Consider the following 22,407-nt stretch of genomic DNA (forward strand, 5'->3'; position numbering starts at 1 on the left):
TTTTCAGTTTTCAGAGATGACATGAGCGGTGCCAGCTTTAAACCACCGGTTGGTTTAATTATCTCTGACCCAGTTCTGTCAGGTCCTTACTCAAATGCAGGAGTGTGAAAGTCCTGTCATGATTGTCTACCACCTAGTTGTCTGTTTTTATATATTCTAACTGCTGATTTAAGCTAAGTGGCCCAGGTAGTTTGAGCAAGTTGAAGGCTTTGGCTGGTCAGATGTACCCGGCTGGCCACAGAGATCAAATTGTAGAATCTATTCATGTTAACCTATATACTGTACATACACTAAACATTTTCTAAAATTAGGTTTTTGTCCAAAGTGAGATCTCACAGAGTTGGTCCTTGTGTGTTTGTTATTTTTGTAGTGGTGTTTGTATTTGTTAAGCATGTAAAGCCTGAAAAAAGCTGTTTATTCCTGGATTTTGTAAAGTTGCTTTGAGACAATGTCTATTGTAAAAAGCGCTATATAAATAAAGTTGACTTGACTTGACTAAAGGGTACTGACATTGGAGCTTCACAACACATTCATAAGCATTACATTTACATTTTCAGCATTTAGCAGACGCTCTTATCCAGAGCAACTTACAGAAGTGCTTCCATAGTGAACTTACTCTAGTTTAAGTAGTAGTGTTAGAACCAATTTTTAAAATGAATAAGAGCATTAGTAAGTAAGTACAAGTCAGCTTAAGTGCTTAGTAAAGAGTTGAAGGCTTTTAATCATCTTTTGAAGACAGCAAGAGACTTAGATGGTCGGACAGACAAGGGAAGCTCGTTCCACCACTTGGGTGCCGGTACAGAGAAGAGCCTTGATGCTTGTTTTCCTTGAGTTCTGGGTGGAGGATCAAGTCGAGTGAGACTAGTGACTTGGAGGTTGCGCGGTACAGAGCAGGGTTTTATTAGACCTCGAAGGTAGCTTGGGGCTGGTCCATTTTTGGCTTTGTAGGTGAGCATCGGTGTATTAAACTAAATGCGTGCAGCTACAGGAAGCCAGCATTAAGTAATAGCTGTATCATATATTACATAAACTAAATAAATAAACTATGAATACATATAATGTTTTCTGTTTCTCTTGAGGTTTGTTACATTTAATAATATGATTAACTATTGCTACCTTTTAGGTTAGCATGTTAATTTTCACAGGATTTTGGAGATATTATGTGGATAAAGAGTTTTAATGTGTCAAGGATTTCTTTTTTAAAGAGAGATTTCAACAATGTTGAAAAAAGTCTCAGTATTCATGTGGACCAAGTCATAATGTAACATGTTTCCATTTCCATTTACTGCAGAAGAGCTTCCCCAGTAAATAGTTTCTGGTACAAACAGACAACAATCTGGAAACATGAATCTGAATCCACACATTCATGAAGGTAGATAATTATTATTTTTTTATTAAATGGACTAAACTGTACACATCTGCCAAATGCAGCATAAGCAATCCGTGTATATAATAATAGCAGAACAAAGGTACATATTTAAATATGATAAACATACATACTAGTAATATTTTCTTTTACTTTTTAAAACGGCAATCAAATGCATCTAGTGTATCTATATTAATTAATTAATATATAGATAAGAACTAATAGACGTCTGACTTTTTGTTGCTTGCTCATTAGCATGCTACCTCATTAGCAAAGCTATCTAGTCAAAATAATCATATTACATACAATACAAACAGAGAATCTTGTGCTTTCTGTGTGTGTGTGTTCTTTTATAAATCCTCTTTACATTACATCCTCCTCCTCTTGTGAAGCATGGGACCACTTGAGTTGGCCAGGTGATCCGCACTTGCAGTTGTAGGGGGATCCGAGTCGTGGGTGCGTTCAAACCATACTGGAATGAAGTGCTATTTCTAAATGCAGCTACTGACCTAGACCAGTTTAAACGGATGTGTACTTGTTTGAGGCTCGACAGCTGCTCTTCTCTGATCCTCGGTCCATTTTCAGTTTCATGCACATCTCTTTGTCCTCTATAGCTAACATCTCTGGAGGCAGGCACCAACAACACAGGCAAGACTGAACACAAAAACATGACATGAAAAGTTATATGTTTTATTTACTTGTTAGAATCAACCAAACCTACAAATTGGAGCACAACAGTAGAAAAGCGGTATAACATACCCTGAAACAGCTCTTGAAGCGCTTGCTGACCATGTATAAAGCTATTGGATTGATACATGAATTCACTGATGCCATGTTGATCCCGATGTAATCAAGGACCAGAAAAAAACTGGAAGAAAGGATAAGAACACAACTTACACATATATTCATAAAAGATACACATAGGGTGTTTGGTTAATAGTTCAGTGAGGTGGTAAAGGTGGTAAGTAATATTTTTGCATTTAGCATTTTTGCATTACAGCCAAAATATCAAACCCACATTCTTTTTTGAAACCCTATAAATCAGCGTAATTGTAAACACATCACCAGATGGTTCCTGACAGGAAACCATGCCAAGCGTTCCACCAAAGCTCTAATGGTTCCAGATGTTCACACGTCATGTTTTACCTCAAAAGCTCACAGCGGTTCGGATCTGCTTCATTATAAATGGTCAGCTTGAGGATGCGACTCAGGTGCAGAGGTAGCCAACACAGAGCAAAAACCAGCACCAAGCAGAACACAGTCTTAGCCACTTCCCGTCTCTGAGGATAAAACAGCACATATTGATCCCTGACGTTCTGACCTGTCTATGTAGTGAGTAAAACTTTGACACAACAAGTTAATTATAAGTTATATGCTTAGTATTTCATCATTATTATAAGTATAAGCCTGATGCTAAAAATGAAATTACCCTGCTATTGTATGAATTTTATGCTATTTATTGTAATTCATGGTTTATTGCAATAAAATAAGACACTGTGAGGTCATGGAGTTCACCTACGTGTTTTAAGTGGTCATTCAGAGCATGCTGCGTGCTGTCCTTCTTCCGCAGCATTTCACAGGTCATCAGGGAGTAGAAGACGGCAGTGCAGGCCAGTGGCATACAGAAGTAAAAGCTGAAGAGCCACCAATCTTTTGCTGATTTATAAAACTGTCAAGAGACAATTACATCACATTAACATCTATAGCATTAAATTAATGAGGTACTGAAAAGGCAAGTGGTTTATTTTGTGTTACACACACACACACCTTCATGAACTGGCTCTTTTGCATAGGATGCAGCAGGCAGATCCTCAGGTGATCTCCTTTATAGTCCATAGTGATCATGTCAAAGGCAATGATCTCAGGCACCGCCAACACAATGGAGAGCAGCCATATTAAAATGATCTCAATGGTTGTCCACTTGGGTACTCCAAACCCTTTGATGCGGTTCCAGGATGCCACTGCGCGATACCTTGAACAAATTAGACAGTAGGTCAAGCAGCCATTAGGTAGCCATTATTATCACTATCCACAGCACTGAACTCCTCTTTCTAAATGTTATGTTTACTTACAGTCAGCTCAATAATTTCCCTTGTTAGAAAAACTTAAGCATGGATTATTCATAGAAACAAATTTGACTAAAATCATTACTATAACAGTAGACACAAATTAAAATAACAGTTATAGATATTTTATGAATTGCACTGTAATTCATAAAAGTGTAGTAGCGCTGTCACCTCACAGCAAGAAAGACCAGGGTCCTTTGTGTGTGGAGTTTGCATGTTCTCTCTGTGTCTGCATGGGTCTCCTCTGGGTGCTCCGATTTCCTCCCATGTACATGTAGTCAGGCCAGCTGGAGCTACTAAAAATTGCCCTAAGTGCGAGTGCGTGTGTGAATGTGTTTGTGTGTGTGCCTGCCCTGTCATAAACTGGTGACCTGTTTGGGGTGTTTCCTGCCTTTTGCCCAATGAATTGGACCCACTGTGACCCTGACCAGAATAACGCGGTGGCAAAACAGACAAAAAATGCATGAATAAATAAATAAAAAATAAATAAGAAACTATTCTGACCTTCATAAATCAGACAATATTTTGCTACTTATGACAAAATGACCACTGTCAGGGTAAAAAATAATAAAACGACAAACATTCAGGGTAAAATATTTTGGTCTAACAAAGTCTCTAAATATTCAATTAAATGCCACCTCCTAGCCAAAAAAACATCCATAAAATCAGAACCATTTCTCTTTGATTTGACCACAAACTTAAAGTGGACAGTACTGTTGCACGACTGAATTAAACAAATTAAAGAAATTAAAGAGTAAGTTACCTGTCTATGCTCAATGCACACAAACTCAGGACTGTGATTCCAACCGATGCTTTCTGAACAAAAGGAACCAGTTTACATAGTCCCACTCCAAAAGGCCAGTCTTCAGCCAGGAGCTAAGAGAAAGAACAAGGACTTGGTTAATGAGGGAAAACAGCTAAACAAGATTACAAGGCATCTCAAAATGATTGTTTATTTATTTTGAATAATAACCACTTTATCCTAATCAAGGTTGCACTGAGTCTGAATCCTACCCAGAAACACAGGGTACAAAGAGGACATTTATTTTGGATGCGATGCATCACACCCGTTCGCTCACTCTGTCAACCACTTCACCTAACAGTGTATTTTTGGAAGGTGATAAACCCGCAGAAGACAGATGAGAGCTTGTTTACAGTTTGGTGATGATGAGAGTTGTGGGAAACCTGGTTATATTAAATAGGGATATTTTTCTACAGATATTTGGAATATAATTAATGAGACCAATTTATAAAAAAGACGTTTACACAGTGAAGAAGAATAATTGTGTGATGCGCCCAGCATTTGACTCATTCTTTAGATTTATTGCAACCATGACTAGGACGTAACTGTTAGTAAAATAATACTCAAATTAATCTTTGCACAGCTCCATGATCCTGGGGCCCAGGGTTTAAACCTTGGGTCAATGTCTGTATGGAGTTTGGTATGTTCTCTTAGTATCAATGAGTTCCTTCAAGGCACCTCAGTGACTTCCCACCTCCCACAGGATGAATCAGTATTTAAAAATAAATGAACAAATGTGGTTCTAAGGTCTGGTGTTCGCCTCTGTGTTGGTTTGATTGGGTTTTTGGCCACGTGTGTCACTGAATGGGTGTGTGAAGGACCAGAGTGTAGTCCCACTTTATGCTTTGTCTTTCAACTAGTTAAGTTGGTTTGTTTATTAGGATTTTAACGTCATGTTTTACACCTTGGATACATTCAGGACAGGAACGGTAGTTACTCATTACACAAGATTCATCAGTTCACAAGATTACATCAAACACAGTCATGGACAATTTAGTATCTCCAATTCACTTCACTTGCATGTCTTTGGACTGTGGGAGGAACCCGGAGCACCCGGAGGAAACCCACACAGACACGGGGAGAACATGCAAACTCCACACAGAAAGGACCCGGACCACCCCACCTGGGGATCAAACCCAGGACCATTTTGCAGGACCACCATGCCGCCCATCTAGTTAATTCTGGTGTCTATCACAATCACTATCTCTGTATGATGTGGTCAGCATATGTTTTGTTGTTTTGAAGCCCTGAGCAAAGTCATGCCTAGTTTCTATGCTGCCCCTGTAAGAACAAGTGATTACCTCTTAAACATGTAGCCATAACTTTCTTAAATTACACAAATACACAACAAATATAGCTTCTAAACAACTCGGATTGTTATTATATTTATTATTATTATATTTCATTTTTAGGGCCTTAAAAATCTGTTTGTTATTCTGTGAAATCTGGTGATATTGATTAGGGATATTTTTCTACAGATATTTTAGAATTAATAAGACTCCACTGTACATGTAAATATTTTTTTTTACCCAACAACCGATTTATTACACAGTTACACATTTACACAGTGAATAAGAATAATTGTGTGATGCACCCAGCACTGGACTGGTGCTCTAGATTCATTGCAACCATGACTAGAACGGATCTGTTAGAAGAAAAAAAAAAAAACCTAAAATTAATCTTTGCACAGCTCCAGGGTTTTAAACAACTCGGATTGTTATTATATTAATCACAAATGACTTAATTAATAATTACATTAAACATTCATATTTGCAGTTTTGAGAAAGCATTTGTTTACCAGCATTTAAGCATCATTTTTATGGCTGTTTAGTTTTATACTGAGCTTAAAAGTGGTTAATCTGATGGCACTTGTTGACATAACTGTTTTTATAGAACAGTTGTAGATTTATCAGCTGCAAATCTCCTGTTCCATCACATCCCAGAGGTGCTCTGTTGGATTCAGATCACATAGTATAGTATAGTATAGTATACTTTATTTGTCATATATACATATACAGGTGTACAGTACAATGAAATTCTTGCTTCGCATATCCCAGCTTGTTTGGAAGCTGGGGTCAGAGCGCAGGGTCAGCCATCGTACGGCGCCCCTGGAGCAGACAGGGTTAAGGGCCTTGCTCAAGGACCCAACAGTGACTGCATATGAGTGCCTGGATTTGAACCGCCAATCTTCTGGTTGATAGCCCAAAGCTCTACCCACTAGCTCTACCCACATGCAAGCATTACACTTACTGTCATGTTTATGGAACTAGTTTAAGATTCCCTGTGATTAAATCTGATGCCTCTATCAGACAGCATAAGTCTTGTATGATGTGAGTGCACATGGCTTACCTTGTACACATTGATGGGGATGCCAATGACCACATGTACCAGGTCTCCCAGTGCCAGGCTGGCGATGAGCAGGTTGGGCCCGTTGCGCATGCGCTCGTGTGCATAAATGATGCGCAGCAGCGCCGAGTTCCCCACCAGTCCCGCGACGAACACCAGGCACGAGACGGCCGCGTTGATGTACTTAAAAGCGTCGCGCACCTCCGTGGGTCCCGTGCACATCGGGGGCGCGCGCGGGTAACGCGCAGCCGTGCTGTTCAAGCCGTTAGCTTTTCCCTTCTCCTCAGAGTCTTTAGCGCAGGTTAACACCAAGTTTCCAATTAATACCGCGAGTGAACAAAATATTAATTTGTTCGGCGTCATTATTGTCTATTTTCGCTTTAATAAACGTGATGTTTTAATATTTTATCCAACTAATTATATAAGCAACGCCGTCACCACAGAGTCTCCATGGCGACCTAAATGTTATACAAAAAATTAGCTAGAAACGACTAACTCTTGTTCCTTTCTCCTCAAGCACTGTCAAATCTGAAATATGAAACTCAAACATAGTCCAAAATCCCAGAACAAACGAGTCCAGTTCATTAAAAAATCAGGCTGTAAGTTTCCATGTCATGTCCAGTCACCTTTCTGATCTTCAGACTGAAGCTGGCTGTATTAGTATCAGTCCTTCAGAAACTCACTCAGAACTTGTCTTCCCCTCTTCCCTTTAAGAATGGCTGGATGTTTTAGGTGAGCCCTATCCCACATGACTGACCACAAACAGGGTGCTGAGGGGAGGAGGATGAGGAGGAGATAAAACCCTAATGGCAAACATGTCTTCACTACTCAGATGGTAGATCTGTCACCTTCTGTTCTCTCATATCTTCTAATATAATACGTCTTTACTCACAGTTGAGCGTAAAGTGACTTGAAATCATAATTGTATAGCTGCAATCAGACTCTTCAATAATTCATAATAATTTATAATAAATACCTACTATTATTGTTTGCTATGAATACACCAACCTCTAATGTTTACATTTATATAGATATTCCTGTGAATCTTTTTAGCTTGTTTTTTTTTTTTACTGTCAGTGGATGTTGTATATAACAAGTTGTTTGTCTGATGTGAGCTGCTGTAACAAAGGAAAAATTTCCTGCAAAGGATCAATAAAGTGTCTGTCTGTCTATCTATCTATCTATCTATCTATCTATCTATCTGTCTGTCTGTATGTCTGTCTGTCTGTCTGTCTGTCTGTCTGTCTGTCTGTCTGTCTTAATTATATAAATTCAAAATTATATAAATTAATGTTTAGGAGTCAATAGTTAACAACCAACAATTGTTTTATTTAAATCGCCATGTATCATCCAAGTTATGAACCCTTTAATGGTCTCACCAAAAAAATCATGTTTAAAACATAATTTCTTTGCATTCCTTAGTTTCTTGGGACTGTACCAACAACAAACATTTCATATTTTTTTAAATTAGTGCACACAGTGTTTTTATTGAGCCTCTACCAAACAGTTGAGATGATGCAAAATCAAAAATGATGCAACTTTTCATGGATGATTTTTCAGCTGCTAGCTTCGGTGTGTTGACCCTACATTATTTATCCAAGGAATTATAAATCTTTCTGCTGTCTGGTCCACTTCAGCTTCTAAGATCTTGATGATAAACTACCACCTGCTCCCAATTCACTTTCACTCTTAGATGAGCTTCCAAGAACTGTGTCTCTTTCCAAAGTTATCCAAAAGCACGGGCCCCAGTCGGGTTTTAGTCTCAGCAGTTGTTTTAAATATAAGTAAATAAAAAGAACCAGCATAGAGGGACTGACTTTATTTTGTAGCATTTTCCTAGTCTATTATTTTGTTAAAAGAACTTGTATAATTTATATTATTGAGACACAGCAGAGTCTGGACTTCATTTCCACTTTCTACTCCCCTGGCTTTTCTTGGTTGAGTGTTCAGGCTGTAGTAGCATCCCCACCCTTTTATTTAAGGTTGCAAAGGGACTAACTGACCTTAAAATGTGATTCTAAAATGTTCTCACCACTTTTGCTTTTGATTTGTTAGTGTCTGAGATATATCAAGCAAACAACTTGGTGTTAAATAAAGTGATTACTTTTTATACTTCATATTTGTTCCTTTATTCATTTTTTTGTACGGTGCAACAGCAGTAACAATGCACTGACCAGTTAAAAGAGGAAATTTTTTTATTTTGTAGCATCTGGTCAGCATATGATTTGTTGTTTTGAAGCCCTTAGCAAGGTTTCCATGCTGCCCCTGTAAGAACAAGTTGTTTTACCTCTTAAATGCGTAACTTTCTCAAATAACACAAATACACAACAAATATAACTTCTAAACTGACCATATTGTTATTTTATTTATCACAAATAAATTTTAGGGCCTTAAAATCTGTTCAGTTTTAAACTAAGCTTAAAAGTGGTAAATCTGATGGCATTTGTTCACATAACTTTCATTAAACTGTTACAGATTTGTCAGCTGCAAATCTCCTGTTCCACCACATCTCAGGGATGCTCTGTTGGATTCGGATCACATTCAGGCCGGTAAAGTACATTAAACGTTTTATAATTATTATGGAACTAGTTTAAGATGCCTTGTGATTTAATAATCATTCCACCACTTGTTCTGGTGCTTCTACCAGATAGCATAAGTCACTTTTTAACCCTACATCTCCCACCCAATGAACCACTGTGTGCCCTGAGTCTGATCTTTTGACACAAGGTAGCTTGGGTGCAAGGATTTATGCTGCTGGGGCCAAATTCTGACCCTACCAATGCATGCCTCATCAAAAATCAAGGACCCCCCCCCCTTGTTTTTGTCTTACAAAAGAGAAAATGCTGTAGCGTATATGCCTTAAGGTTTAAAGTCTTGTATGCTTTCTGTAATGCTTTTCTGCTCACCAGTGTTGTAAAGAGTGGACATTTTATATTTTATCTTTCTGTCTGTTTTCCTGAGTCGTTTTGGCCCAAATAACTGCATTTTTTCACACCCTTCTGTGTAAACGTCAAAGAATTGTTGTGCATGGAAAATCCCCAGAAATCAGAATTTTCTAACATACATAAACCAGCCGTCTCACCAGTGAGATCAGTTTCTCTGATTTTAATAAATCTAGGTATGTGTTTAAGTAAAATGAACTTTGTTTAATTCTTCGAACTACTGTCACAATTTCCACCCACTTTTAAATTAAAATGTTGTCATTCAGAGCATTTAATTGCAGTAAATGACAACAGGGCAATATAACAGTTTAGAAAAACATTTGGTGTAATAACCCTGATTTTTAATCACAGCTTTCATACGTCTTGGCATTCTCTCCACCAGTATTCAACATTGCTCTTGGGTGACTTGGCCCAAAAACGTAAGCAGCTTGGCCCTGTTTGAAAGCTTGTTACTACCCATCTTCCTCTTGATCACATTCCAGAGGTTTTGGTGGGGCTTTTAATGATCTGAAGATTAGGCTGGCCATGACAGGGTCTTTATCTCCATCCACACCTTTATTGACTTGGCTGTGTGGCATGGAGCACTGTTCCGATGGGAAAAATAATCCTCAGAGTTGGGGGACATTGTCAAAGCAGAAGGAATGATTTGTTTTTTTTCCCTTGTATGTTGTTTGTAATCCTGGTCAATGGAGAGACACTTTCGCCCTCTGCCAGTCTGTAGCTGTGTTGTCCCAAATGTCTGCTGCTTGACCATTTTTAAGAACTGCCATCTTTAAAATGATAAGCTAGAATTGAACCGAATTGAGCAGAATTGTAAGCTTTTCATTTCCTTTTATATTTCATTTATTTTTAAAGTACTACTAGCACTGATTGCCACCCATTTGGTTCTATTTCAAGTGGACAGTGATGACCACTTTAGTGATGTTTGTGTTGGATCTGGTCTCTTACTAGGTAACCCATTAATTGTCTTCAATTTAAACCATTCTAGTGTTGCATAGGCAATATGACTTAATGCTTAATGTCAATCTGCACAATAGCACTGCTGAGATGCAAACCCTGGTTTTCCAAATCTTAGCAGTAGTGAGCTAACATAGTTTACCACTGCGCCACCTGAACACCCTTCTTGCACATATATGAGACACCACAAATATAAAAATGTCTAAACACAACACTTTTTGACACTTTGGCACTAACATTTTGCAAATTCTTTGAAGCAAGTATCTGCTTGAATGGTGACATCTCCCTAACCTGTCCAGGACTTTAAAGCTTCTTGACAGATTTTCAACAATCAACAACCTTTTATCATCTTAAGACAACAAGAAGACGAGAGGCTTGTTGCATCCTTGCATTGTCATCCTTCACCTTTTTGAGATCCACTCTCTTTTATCTTCTAACCATCTTTAGAAGGATTAACCTCCTTTTTGACCCATTTAAAGCCTGATATCAGCTGTCACCCCTCTAAGTGGCTGTACAGAGGTACCTCAGTGTGAGGTCCATCCTATAGCAGCCAACCTTCTTTTGAGCTCACTAATGGGCCATTGTAGGTTTAATTTGCCTTCACTTGACATGGTGACACTGTTGACCCCCCTTAAGGCTTCCTCCTAGCTGACAGTTTCTTTATATCGCTCCTATAACAGTTGTGCAATTTTGCAGACATTTTTTTAGCTTCAGTCTGGTAAAGAGGACCTTAAATTATAAATAAAGAATAAAAAAATCTTAATTTTTTTAATTTTCTTAAACTTTTATTAAACTAACAAAAGTACAATCTGATGCCTGAAACACATAAAAAAGTTGAGATGGGGAAAAAGAAGAGTAAAAAGTTAATAATATTCTCACAATAGACTGGATTTTATAGACTACATAGACTTTGTAAACAAATGTTTCGTGGCTCAACACTTTATGCCAAGTGAAAGAATTGTCAGTCTGATCAAAATAACGTTTCAAATGCAAGATTACAAATAATCTGGGTCTTTCACCATCTACTATACATAATATTGCGAATGATTCATGGAATCTTTCAAGCTCTCAGATGTCACTACATGAGAAACTGTGATGCTACTGTGATAAATATAGCCACATGGGTTAGAGACTTTTTCGAAAAACCATTGTCAACACAGTGTATCACAGCATCAAGAAAAGCAACATGCAACTCTATCACACAAAAAGAAAAGCCAAGAATCAATTATATAACTATAACACTTCTGTAACACTGCAGAGCTCTTTGAGCCCAAACTAATCTCAGATGGAATGAAATGCAGTGGAAACAAGTTGTGGTCAAAATAGTCCATGTTTGAGCTTGATTTGTGAAAAACAGACATTGAGTTCTCAATGCCAAAGACATAAAGGACCATCCAGACAGAAATCTGGAAAAAAGAAAAAGGTTCAAAAGCCAACATCTGTTATGGTATGTCATGCATCAGTACACATGAAATGGGTGACTTGAATATGCGTGAGGTGTATACTGACATTTTAGAGAGACATATGCTGTTTGTGTGTATGTGCGTTGCACTAAATGTGTCCTGATGTTTAAAGTGTAGGCAGGAACTGAACTGTACAAAGTACTGGAACCACTGGTGTAAGAAAACTAGATGATGGTTAGATCATTCTATTACTGACCAACATGGCTGGCATAATTCTGTTAAATGATGAAAGTATGATAATAAATGGTAATTCTTGTTTTGCAGTTTTTCTTTTGTGGTTAAAATTGTGGTAAAGAACATTTCATTATGCATTTGTTCAATCACTGAAATCTATCATTCACCTTTCAGTTTGTGCTGGAGGCATCAAATTCAAAAGTTTCAAAAATACAATTAAATTGGACAGCAAAAACATTTATTTTTACCACTGGTAAATTTCAAATAGAGATATTGGATAATTTTTGCAACTATCCACAACAATCTATTGAACAAATCAACACAGATGTGAGCAGTGTTAAATGAGATTTCTGGAATGCTGACACAGAAAACAGAAGAAAGCTAAGTGGATTTAAAGACATAAAGTCCGGTGCAGCCAGGGTTCACATGGGTCATTGTGCAGGCTGTTTCATGTGATTTCAGTGGGCAACAGGACCAAAAAGTCAGGTCTTTGTTAAAGTAGTAAAGAGCTGTAGCCTGTGGCTATCTTTTGTCCTTCCCTATCACATTAGAGTGTAGCACTGAAACAGACGTGGCCTTAACGGGATTAGGTGAACATTAGTAACAATACCTACATAACAGAGAGGAACTATAAGGTAGAGGTTAAATGCAGAATCAGTAGTTTTTTAATTTCCTGTTTGTTAAAATAAAGTGATGTAGATGTTGTTCTTCCAGTGGTTGAAATATGAAAGACTATAATTGCTTGCTCTCTTACCAAACCTCCATTGTGAAAAGTTTATATCCAAATAAAATGACTTTAATTTGTCTGTGTTATTCCATGTAATCCTTCTAAATTAGTGGGCAGGATATATCTCATGCACCCGACACATTGTGCCTTCATGTATATCCAGATCATCCTTAAATTGGAACTGGATTAAACTTACTTATCATCATTGTGTGCAGTTAAATGATTTTCCAGGCAAGGTGAATGAATCAGTTTCTTTCATTATTACTCACTTCCTAAGGAGGTGACGATGCGGATTGGTAAAAACATTTCTTCACACTGGTGCATGCTAACCCACATTCCTCCAGGGCGTCCGCCTCTGTGTGTAACTAATTAACAGGGGGGTCAGACAGGGTGTAGAATATTAAAATCTCCTCATGGGTGAACAGTGGGGGCCAAGATAAAAAGAAATGGAATAGACAAGACAGGATATGAGATCCTTGTATTTCAGTAAGTGGGGGATATATAACACATGAACACATAACAGAAACTCTCTCTCTCTCTCTCTCTCTCTCTCTCTCTCTCTCTCTCTCTCTCTCTCTCTCTCTCTCTATATATATATATATATATATATATATATATATAAAATATATATATATATATATATATATATATATATATATATATGTGTGTGTGTGTGTGTGTGTTGCACTGAAACAGAACAGTGCTATATATGTGTAGCACTATATATATATATATATATATATATATATATATATATATATATATATATATATATATATATATATACTGTATATATATATATATATATATATATATATATATATATATATATATATAGTGCTACACATATATAGCAGACTACTAGTATAAATCATCTTGAAGCGACATTTTATATTAAACAGACCTTTTTCTTGCAGCTGAGCCGCTTACATCCATTTCTTTGCTCTATTTAACCTTTTACTCAGCAACAGATTTGGGAAGTCATGTTTTCACCTGTATTTATTTTGTTGTGTCAAATGTATTTGCAAAGAGTGACTTAGCCCTAGATAATAGATTGTAAAAAATAATTTTTTATTTCATGGTTGAAGTTATTAAACACCCTCAATCTCCCTTGTGAAAAAGTAATTGCCCCAATAATTTAGTCCACTAAACACTTTTAAATATTAGATATTCGTCTTTTAAAAAACTCTTTTTATTTTACCATTTTCATACAGTTTCATTTTTAGCCATTCAGATATGGACTTGGATAAATTGTCCTAATGCATAACCCAGTTACACCTGAGCTTCAGCTTACATATTGATGATCTTATGTTCTCTTTACGCATTTTCTCAGAAAGAGTAAAATTAATTCTATTCTTAATAACAGGTTCCAGGTTCTTTATTTTGAAATGCTATCTTCCCCCCCCCCCCCCCCCCCACCCCCCCCCACCCCAACATATTCAGATCCGTGTTGTCCAAAAATGTTTGGAAGAGCTGCATTACTTTATGAAAAGATGCAAAAAGCAGTAGCTAAAATACAGCAGCCCTCACAAGGGCCCAGACATGCATGTAGCTTATGTTACCAAAGAGGCTGCAGCAGTACAAAATAAAGGCAACAATGCAGACTGCAACTGAGCAGCACAGCACTTCGGCAGGACTAAGACTAACATTTTTATTTCACTTTTTTATTATTTATTTAAAATCATAAATGTGGGCTTCCTTTAAAATTCTGACTGGATTAGCAACTTGCATATCTATCTTAATTGCTATCATTTCTGCAATTACATATGGGCCTGTATACACCAGCCAACTAAAACATTAGGACCACTTCCTAATGTTCATAATTGTGTATGGCAACCCTATTTTATAACAATTGTACATGTTTTTGCCAAACACAGGCTTAAAGACCTGACTGACTTTGATAAGGGCCACATTTTTATTGTCAGACAATTGGTTTGAAGTATCTATGAAACAGCAATGAGCGCTCACAGGCAGTCATGTTGAGTACCCCATGACAGTGCATGACCATCCAGGCTGTGCAGAGTAAACCCCCCTTCCAACATTTTGCCTGACTTCACTGTGCCTCCAAGCACTATTACTGATAAAGCCACCATGCTGTTGGGCCCTCCAGTGGGTGGCTCCACCAATGGACTTCTGTCACCTATTGACCCTCCCCTGCTTCTTTATGTGCCTCCATAGTGACATAGTGGCTCTTGGCCACCATGGCCCCTTCTGCCCATGGGCTTTTTTATTTTTACCCCATTTTATTACCAGTTTACATAACGCCAATTTCCACCAACTAACTCATGAGTCTCACATGAGGTGATAACAGCCTTTTTACAAGCTGTGACATGCAGTGTCAATGGGAAGATCACTGTGCTACAGAGGAGGGTGCAAACTACCTTTGTCCATGCGCATGAGCAAAATATGCTCAGTATAGATTAATGGTACATACAAGGTGATCCACACAGATAGCACAGCCAATCAGCTACCAGTCACTGAATATGTTGTTTCACAGTCAGGGCTAAAAAAGACTACTTCCATATGATATGGAGGTTACAAATTTTTTGCTGTACCATCTGTTTCGACACACTTTAGTAGCTGCACCGTGGATCAACAGATTGTAGTTGGAAGGCTACAGGTTCTTTCAAACTGGTCCCATTTTGCACTGACATCAAACGTGTAGACCACACTCTACGTATGCAGTGGTTTACACTGGTCTTTGAGGCCATGTTCCAAAGTCGTGATCTAAAAGTCGAGATCTAAACTCCTCTGGTATGTTATTAAAATAAGCAGTAAAGTAAAATAGACCTTGTCTTTGTTAGCTAGAACTAATATAAACACAACAAGAGCTACAAAGCCATTTAAACATGAATTTTTTAGTCCTAACCTTTAGTAAGTCAGCAGTAATATTGTGGCGACTGGTCAGCTCGCCATCATAATGGGCAGGGGGGCGTTTCCCCTGCTTGTATCATCAACCGTGGGAGTATGGCATCCCAGGATGCCGTGCGGGGCATGGTAAAGGGGTAGTTGTAGCCTAGTGGTCCAGGTACTGGACTAGTTGGCAGAAGGCTGGTGGTTCAAACCCCACCACTGCCAAGTTGCCATTGTTGGTCCCTTGAGCAAGACCCCTAACTCTCAACTGCTTTGACTGTTTACTGTAAGTTGCTTTGGATAAAAGCGTCTGCTAAATGCCGAAAATGTAAATGAAAATTAAAAGATGTTTTGTCTATATTACTCTCACAATGATTGAGTACGAGATGATTTAGTCTACGGTTATCAAAGTGTTCAATACAGCTGCTGTACCTGACACAGAGGGTTGGATATAATTGCTGAGCATTTATTACATTTCACAATTTACAACTATTAACAGAGCTAACATCCACAGAAGACAAAGTGTATTGTATTGAAGCCAGGCATTACCAAATGCAAATGGAATTGAGCAAATATTTGTAAATCACCTAGATATAAATGTAAATGATGAAAACGCATAAGAGATCCCATCCCCATTTTCCCAATTGCGTTAATTTGTTAAGCTGTTCATTTAAATAAGCTTCTCTTATGTCCTGATGAAAGGCTTTTCTCTCCCTGCCTACCCAGCACCTTTTTTCTTGCTCTGCTTTCCTTTTACTTTAATCTAGTCGTAGCCTAGAGTCTCACAGCCTTTAATTTCCTCTTTAAAGTCTTCCCATTTGTTGTACTCTTTTCCCTTGTCGCTCTGATTATTCACCTCTCTCTCTCATGCTTCCTCTTATCTTGTTACTTTGCCTCTATCTCCTCATTTTTCTTCTTAAGTCTTTCACCTTTATTCCTCCCTCTTTCATGTTTTCTCAGGCTGTTTCCCCCCGTCCTCCTCTACACCTGTCTGTTTTAATCTATTCTTAATCCTATATTCCCCCTGCGTGCACCTTACATTCCTCCCCACTTTGTTCACACCATTGTCAAGGGTGCTCTATATTTCGTTGGGACTCCAGCATTGTGTGCAGAATGTTGAATGCAGAGAGGAATGAGGTCAGGCAACTTTGGAAAATGCTGACTGCAGTCGAATGCAAGGTTGCAGCAATGGCACAATGTCCTGCAGGAGATTAAACACGTATTAGTAGGTGCACTTGTCTGCTGTGCAGCTGTGCGGGAATATTTGTGGCCTTGCTAAAAGGAAACTAAAGGTCAAGTTGTTTGGACATTTATATAAAAAAACTTTACCACTACAGCAAGGTTGCAAAAGCTGGCAAAATGTGTTGCTAGGAGAAAGTGTTGCTTAATATAGAAGCAATATGGGCCCGTCCTATTTAAAACAGAGCAGCATTTAGGTTGAAATGTACTGTTAATAACTGCTGCAGCTAGAATAACTTAAACTAAAGCTACATATCCTGTTGTTTGGTGTAAATGTATGTCACTAATACTAAAAAAACATGATTATACTCACAGCTCAAGTACAATAATGCAAATCTCAATGCCTTGCTTCACATGCCTACTATGCATTAGTACATTACTGTGAAGGTTTTATACTATGGTGAGCATATTTTGGTTTTTAAAAAAGAGGACACTTGGCAGCATTGACTTGATGGGCACCTACACTGGGTTGAAAGTTTGGTTTGGGATGGGTGGGGGTGATGGGGCGGTTGGATTGGCAAAGTAATTTCATGTAATTGGTGGCATCATGGTAATGCGCATTTGTCCAGGAAAAATAGAACACCCTATTTTATGATCACCCTATTTTATACGTCTCACATTACATGTAGATGCACAGAGCTGACAAGGTGTAACAGGTTGATTACCTTCATCTGCTGCTTCTCACAGCAGGAAGCGTAGATCGGCCTGTCGTAGTCCAAAACAAACTACAAATCCCAGGAGCTCCAGCATTAATTAGCAACAATGCACCACACCTGACTCCGGGGCTATTGAACACAAGCCTGTAGACCAGTGAGGTGCTGAGTCATTGGTTTTGTTTAGTCGTAAGGTAATCAGCCACTGTATCGGCTTTCTTGCTTACTAAACTTAGGAGACGTCTTTATATTTGGCGTAATAAACATTGTTACCTGCTAATGTCTTATTGGAAGCTATTTTGCAGCCAATGAATCCTTCAACAACTCAATTCTGAATTTGAATCTCTCGCGTTTTGTCTTTCAGTTTTATCCTAAGACAGAAGCACCAGTAGCTGATGGCCTGGCCATGGTCTCGGTTTAGCGCTCTCTTTCCCATTAGCAGCAGGCTCCACAATTCCTTCTCCCCTGCTCTAGTGAACAGTGAGGCTGTTTGGCCCTTGCTGTCTCGATCTCTACAACTGTGGTGTTTGTTATTCCTTAATTCTTTTAAAACACTTATAATACAGCTGCACATCAATAAAAGAAAAAAATGCTTTCTGATGTTGGCTAGAAGAAGATTAACCTGCATGACTTCAAAGAGAACTGTGGGTGAATTCTTTCTCTTTGCTTTTGCCAGTGAAGCCCCAGTCCTACAATCCTGGCAAAATCTTTGCACATGCTGGCATCTGTATTGTTCTGATCCAGCTTACACAAAATTGGTTTTGTCAGTGTTGTGAAGACATGTCTCATACCCATCTCCAAGAATTTAAAGAATTAAAAATGTGCAAACATTGGCATGCGGTCTCATGTTGTGATTAAAAGAACACAACATTCGTATTGAATCTGAGCTCTGCCATCTGGCTGGGCTGCTATATGAACAACGGTTGGCTTGTTGTTCATCTAGCGAGGAAGCCGGATAGGGACCTCAAAACTGATGCAATTACGACCTCTGCTGGATGATTGATGGTGTCTGCACAGAGTAGAGGAATAATGCGATCAGGGTGTGGCTCTCCGTGTGGCTGATCCGCATATGAATTCGCCTCGTGCAGGTGAAAAGATGCAGTCGGCTACTGCACACGTGTCAAAAACATAACATAAACGATAAAACAACTTATGACTACTAATTAATAATATTAAAATGTTTTTATTAATTTATTGTTTTTAAATAATTATGTTTCCTAGTATAGACATAATGAAGCGACTTACCTGATTCTAATAGGGTCTATGAGAATATATAATTTATTATATCAATTTTTTTTTTAATTAATAGAAAATGAGTGTGTAACTGAGCAATTTGGGGTTAAAGGCCAAAGGGTCAAAGTCTCAACAGCTGCTCTCTGTAAGTGTCAGACAATGTCATTAGCTCATAATCTTAACCCTGGCCACCATTAATTTTACTCACATATACTGTATGTTGCTACAAATACTGTGAAGATGCTGTTTGAGCATGTTGGGACTAATAAAGCCAATATTTCACAAGCCCATGAGAGTGTAGAAATATTTGGTGTGTTAGTGCCACCTGGAGGGCTAGTTGTGTAAAATCAGCTATACAAACTGAGCTATTGGTAAATCTCAGGTAAGATAGAACAGCATGTAAGTAAAACGTGTTCCTGTTAATTTGTAAATAACTTTAATTGCTTTGAAAGTTCAGAAACTCTAAAGTGGTTGTCTAAATGAGTTGATTGAAGGCAGGTTTTGTCGTTTATGATTTTGATAAATATACAATGCAGTGGCATAACTAGGAGCTCATGGGCCCCAGTGCAAAAAAAATGTGGGCCCCCTCAACAAATTTCATATATATAAAAGCAATATGCAGTTCATGTCGTGGAGGGCACCTGCCCCCTTGCCCCCTCTGCCCCCCGGTAGTTATGCCCCTGATACAATGTGTGAAGTGTGCTGGTTTTCTGCAATGGCCATAAAAATAGCCTTAGTAATTAATACTGCCAGGACAATAACTGTATTGAAGCTGTAATAAACCTGTGTGGTTTAGGACACAAAGTATAGTAAGGAGGAAGCTTTAGGACAATGTTTTTATTCTTTGCAAGACAAGCATTTGTCTAGACAAAGTCTCTAAATATATAGTTAGACACCAACTTCATTGCATTGTTTCTTTTCATTTTGTTGGTTTATATAAATATTGCCCCCTGTACCTCATTCATCAGTTGAACGCGACCCCTGTAGGACCCCCACTGACCTGATGATGTTCGGGTGGTGGACCATTATGTTCACGGCATTAACACACTCATGGTAATGACATGATAGTGTGTCTTGTTCTGATATGAGTGTATCAGGTGTAGCAGCACTTATAAATGCTTCATTTGTGTATTTATTTATTTATTAGGATTGTAACATCATGTTTTACACACTTTAGTTACATTCATGACAGGACAGGTAGTTACAGGTTACACAAGATTCATCACTTGCACGTCTTTGAACTGTGGGAGCAAACCAGAGCTCCTGGAGGAAACCCACACAGACACGGGGAGAATAGAGCTAGTCACCAAGCCACGTCCAAATGATTTATTAAGAACACATACACTGTTGGGCAGCACAGTGGCTTAGTGGGTAGCACTGTCGCCTCACAGCAAGAAGGTCCTGGGTTCGATCCCCAGGCGGGGCGGTCCGGGTCCTTTCTGTGTCTTTCCAGGCATGTTCTCCCCGTGTCTGTGTGGGTTTCCTCTGGGAGCTCCGGTTTCCTCCCACAGTCCAAAAAAAATGCAGTCAGGTTTATTGGAGACACTGAATTGCCCTATAGGTGAATGTGTGTGTGTGTGTATGTGTGTCTGCCCTGCGATGGACTGGCGTCCCGTCCAGGGTGTTACTGTGTGCCTTGCGCCCATTGAAAAGCTTGGATAGGCTCCAGCACCACCAGCCCCTGACCCCACCCCCCCACCGCGACCCTAATTGGATGAGCAAATAATAAAATGAATGAATGAATGAACATACACTGTTAGCACAGTGACTCTATTTCCTGTGAAATGTGTTCTAGTCTTTCTTTAGCCTTTAATCAGTGGACACTTTCAGATCACAGGATGCTGTTGGCTTTTTATTTTTTTGTTGGTGCTCTATTCAAATTCCACAAAACACTGCTGCACCTGCTACACATCTACACATTCAACACTCACCACCATGTTATTAATATGATAGTTATTACAGTGCTGAGAAGGGTCCACCATCCAAATAACATCTGCCCAGTGGGAGTGGGAGTACCCAAATGTATGCACTAGATAGGTGTTCCTAATAAAATGAAAGGAAGTATATAAATTCTCTTATTGCCTGCAGACATGAATAATAAGCTATGGCTAGTAAATTGTCATTGTCAATACACTTTTCGCCTAAAGGAGTACAGTTCCTTTTCATTTACGACATCTAGCAGATGCTTTGATCCAAAGTGTATAGTCTAAGAAATTAAGGGTTGAGGGCCTTGCTCAAACTTGCAGTGGTGGGGCTTGAACCAGAAATGTTCTGATTACTAGTCCAGTACTTTAACCGCTAGGGTACAACTGCCCTTTCCATGTATTTTAAATTGTGTAATGTTTGTGTAGAACAGTGAAACACACTTGGCTTTACTTTTCTGCTTTAGACATTTGAATGTTTAATCAAACATGTTGATCCCTTTACAAACAGATTGATGAATGTTAGCATACTCAGGAACATATAACAGATGCATATATTAGAAAACACAGGTATACCACAACAGCCGTAGACCAAAATGATGCAAAAGAGAAGGAAGCACTTAATATAATCGAAAAAGACAAGTCACATGGCATACAATATGCTGTATGGCCAAATGTTTATGAACACCCAGTACCATATCTGAACATCATATCCAAAATATAAGGAGCATAATATGGAGTTATACTCCATTTTCAGACATAAAACATGACTGTGGGGACTTGCTATTATTCAACCAAAGGCAAGCACTCATGTTGAGAAAAGAAGGCGGTTTGAACTGATCCTACATGTGCAGTCTTATTAAGTTCTCATTAAGTAACATTAAGTAACATTAAAACCACCTCCTTGTTTTTACACTTACTGTCCATTTTATCGTCTCCACTTACCATATAGAAGCACTTTGTGACACGCAGTGACAATGACATGGTGGTGGTGTGTTAGTGGTGTGTCTGATCCACTCATACCAGCACAACACACACTAACACACCACCACCATGTCATTGTCACTGCAGTACTGAGAATCATTCACCACCTAAATAATACCTGCTCTGTAGCGGTCCTGTGGTCCTGACCATTGAAGAACAGGGTGAAAGGGGGCTAACAAAGCATGCAGATAAATATATGGACTGCAGTCAGTAATTGTAGAACTACAAAGTGCTTCTATATGGTAAGTGAAGCTGATAAAATGGACAGTGAGTGTAGAAACAAAGAGGTGGTTTTAATGTTATGCCTTACCGATGTATGTCGATTGCATTAATATGTCTGATTGTGTGGTTGCAATTGGTGTGATTGGAATAGTGTACTAGTCAGAAAATACACCCACATATTATTAGCCAGGTAGTGTATGTGATCATTCCTGCTGCGCTAATAAAAGATTGATCTTTATAAGTAAAAATAGTTCATTTTAACCATTTTATGCCTGCATATCAAGTAGGATTGCACTAAAACACTTAATAACATAATTTCACCAAACTATCAGACTTGTAATCTTTCCCTCTTTCATAAATATAGATGTGTGCAAAAATCCTCCAAAATACCCAATATCAAACGATCCTCTTTTTCTTAAATAGTTTACTGCTATTTTATACAATAAGAGCAGAACGTA

The 22,407-nt window shown here is 38.5% G+C and overlaps 1 protein-coding gene across 1 annotated transcript; it reads right to left on the reverse strand.

Moving 5' to 3' along the window:
- Positions 1-1,444: 1,444 nt before the first annotated feature.
- ednrba (endothelin receptor Ba) lies at positions 1,445-7,122 on the reverse strand. Its single transcript, XM_063009631.1, has 7 exons — positions 6,584-7,122; positions 4,196-4,308; positions 3,134-3,338; positions 2,886-3,035; positions 2,513-2,646; positions 2,126-2,234; positions 1,445-2,020 (listed from the first exon to the last, which is right to left on the reverse strand). Exons 1-7 carry the CDS (start codon positions 6,941-6,943, stop codon positions 1,886-1,888), a joined length of 1,206 nt encoding a protein of 401 aa, XP_062865701.1. The 5' UTR covers positions 6,944-7,122; the 3' UTR covers positions 1,445-1,885.
- Positions 7,123-22,407: the final 15,285 nt, after the last annotated feature.

This window comes from Trichomycterus rosablanca, chromosome 15, assembly GCF_030014385.1.
Source record: "Trichomycterus rosablanca isolate fTriRos1 chromosome 15, fTriRos1.hap1, whole genome shotgun sequence".
Classification (NCBI taxonomy): Eukaryota; Metazoa; Chordata; class Actinopteri; order Siluriformes; family Trichomycteridae; genus Trichomycterus; species Trichomycterus rosablanca.

Excerpts from the sequence above, each read along its gene's own strand:
- ednrba (XM_063009631.1), bottom strand. The coding sequence starts at position 6,943 with ATGACGCCGAACAAATTAATATTTTGTTCACTCGCGGTATTAATTGGA. Across the intron at positions 4,309-6,583 it reads TCCCCATCAATGTGTACAAG|CTCCTGGCTGAAGACTGGCC; the intron begins GTAAGCCATGTG and ends TCTTTCTCTTAG. Across the intron at positions 2,021-2,125 it reads GCTTCAAGAGCTGTTTCAGG|TCTTGCCTGTGTTGTTGGTG; the intron begins GTATGTTATACC and ends TTTTGTGTTCAG.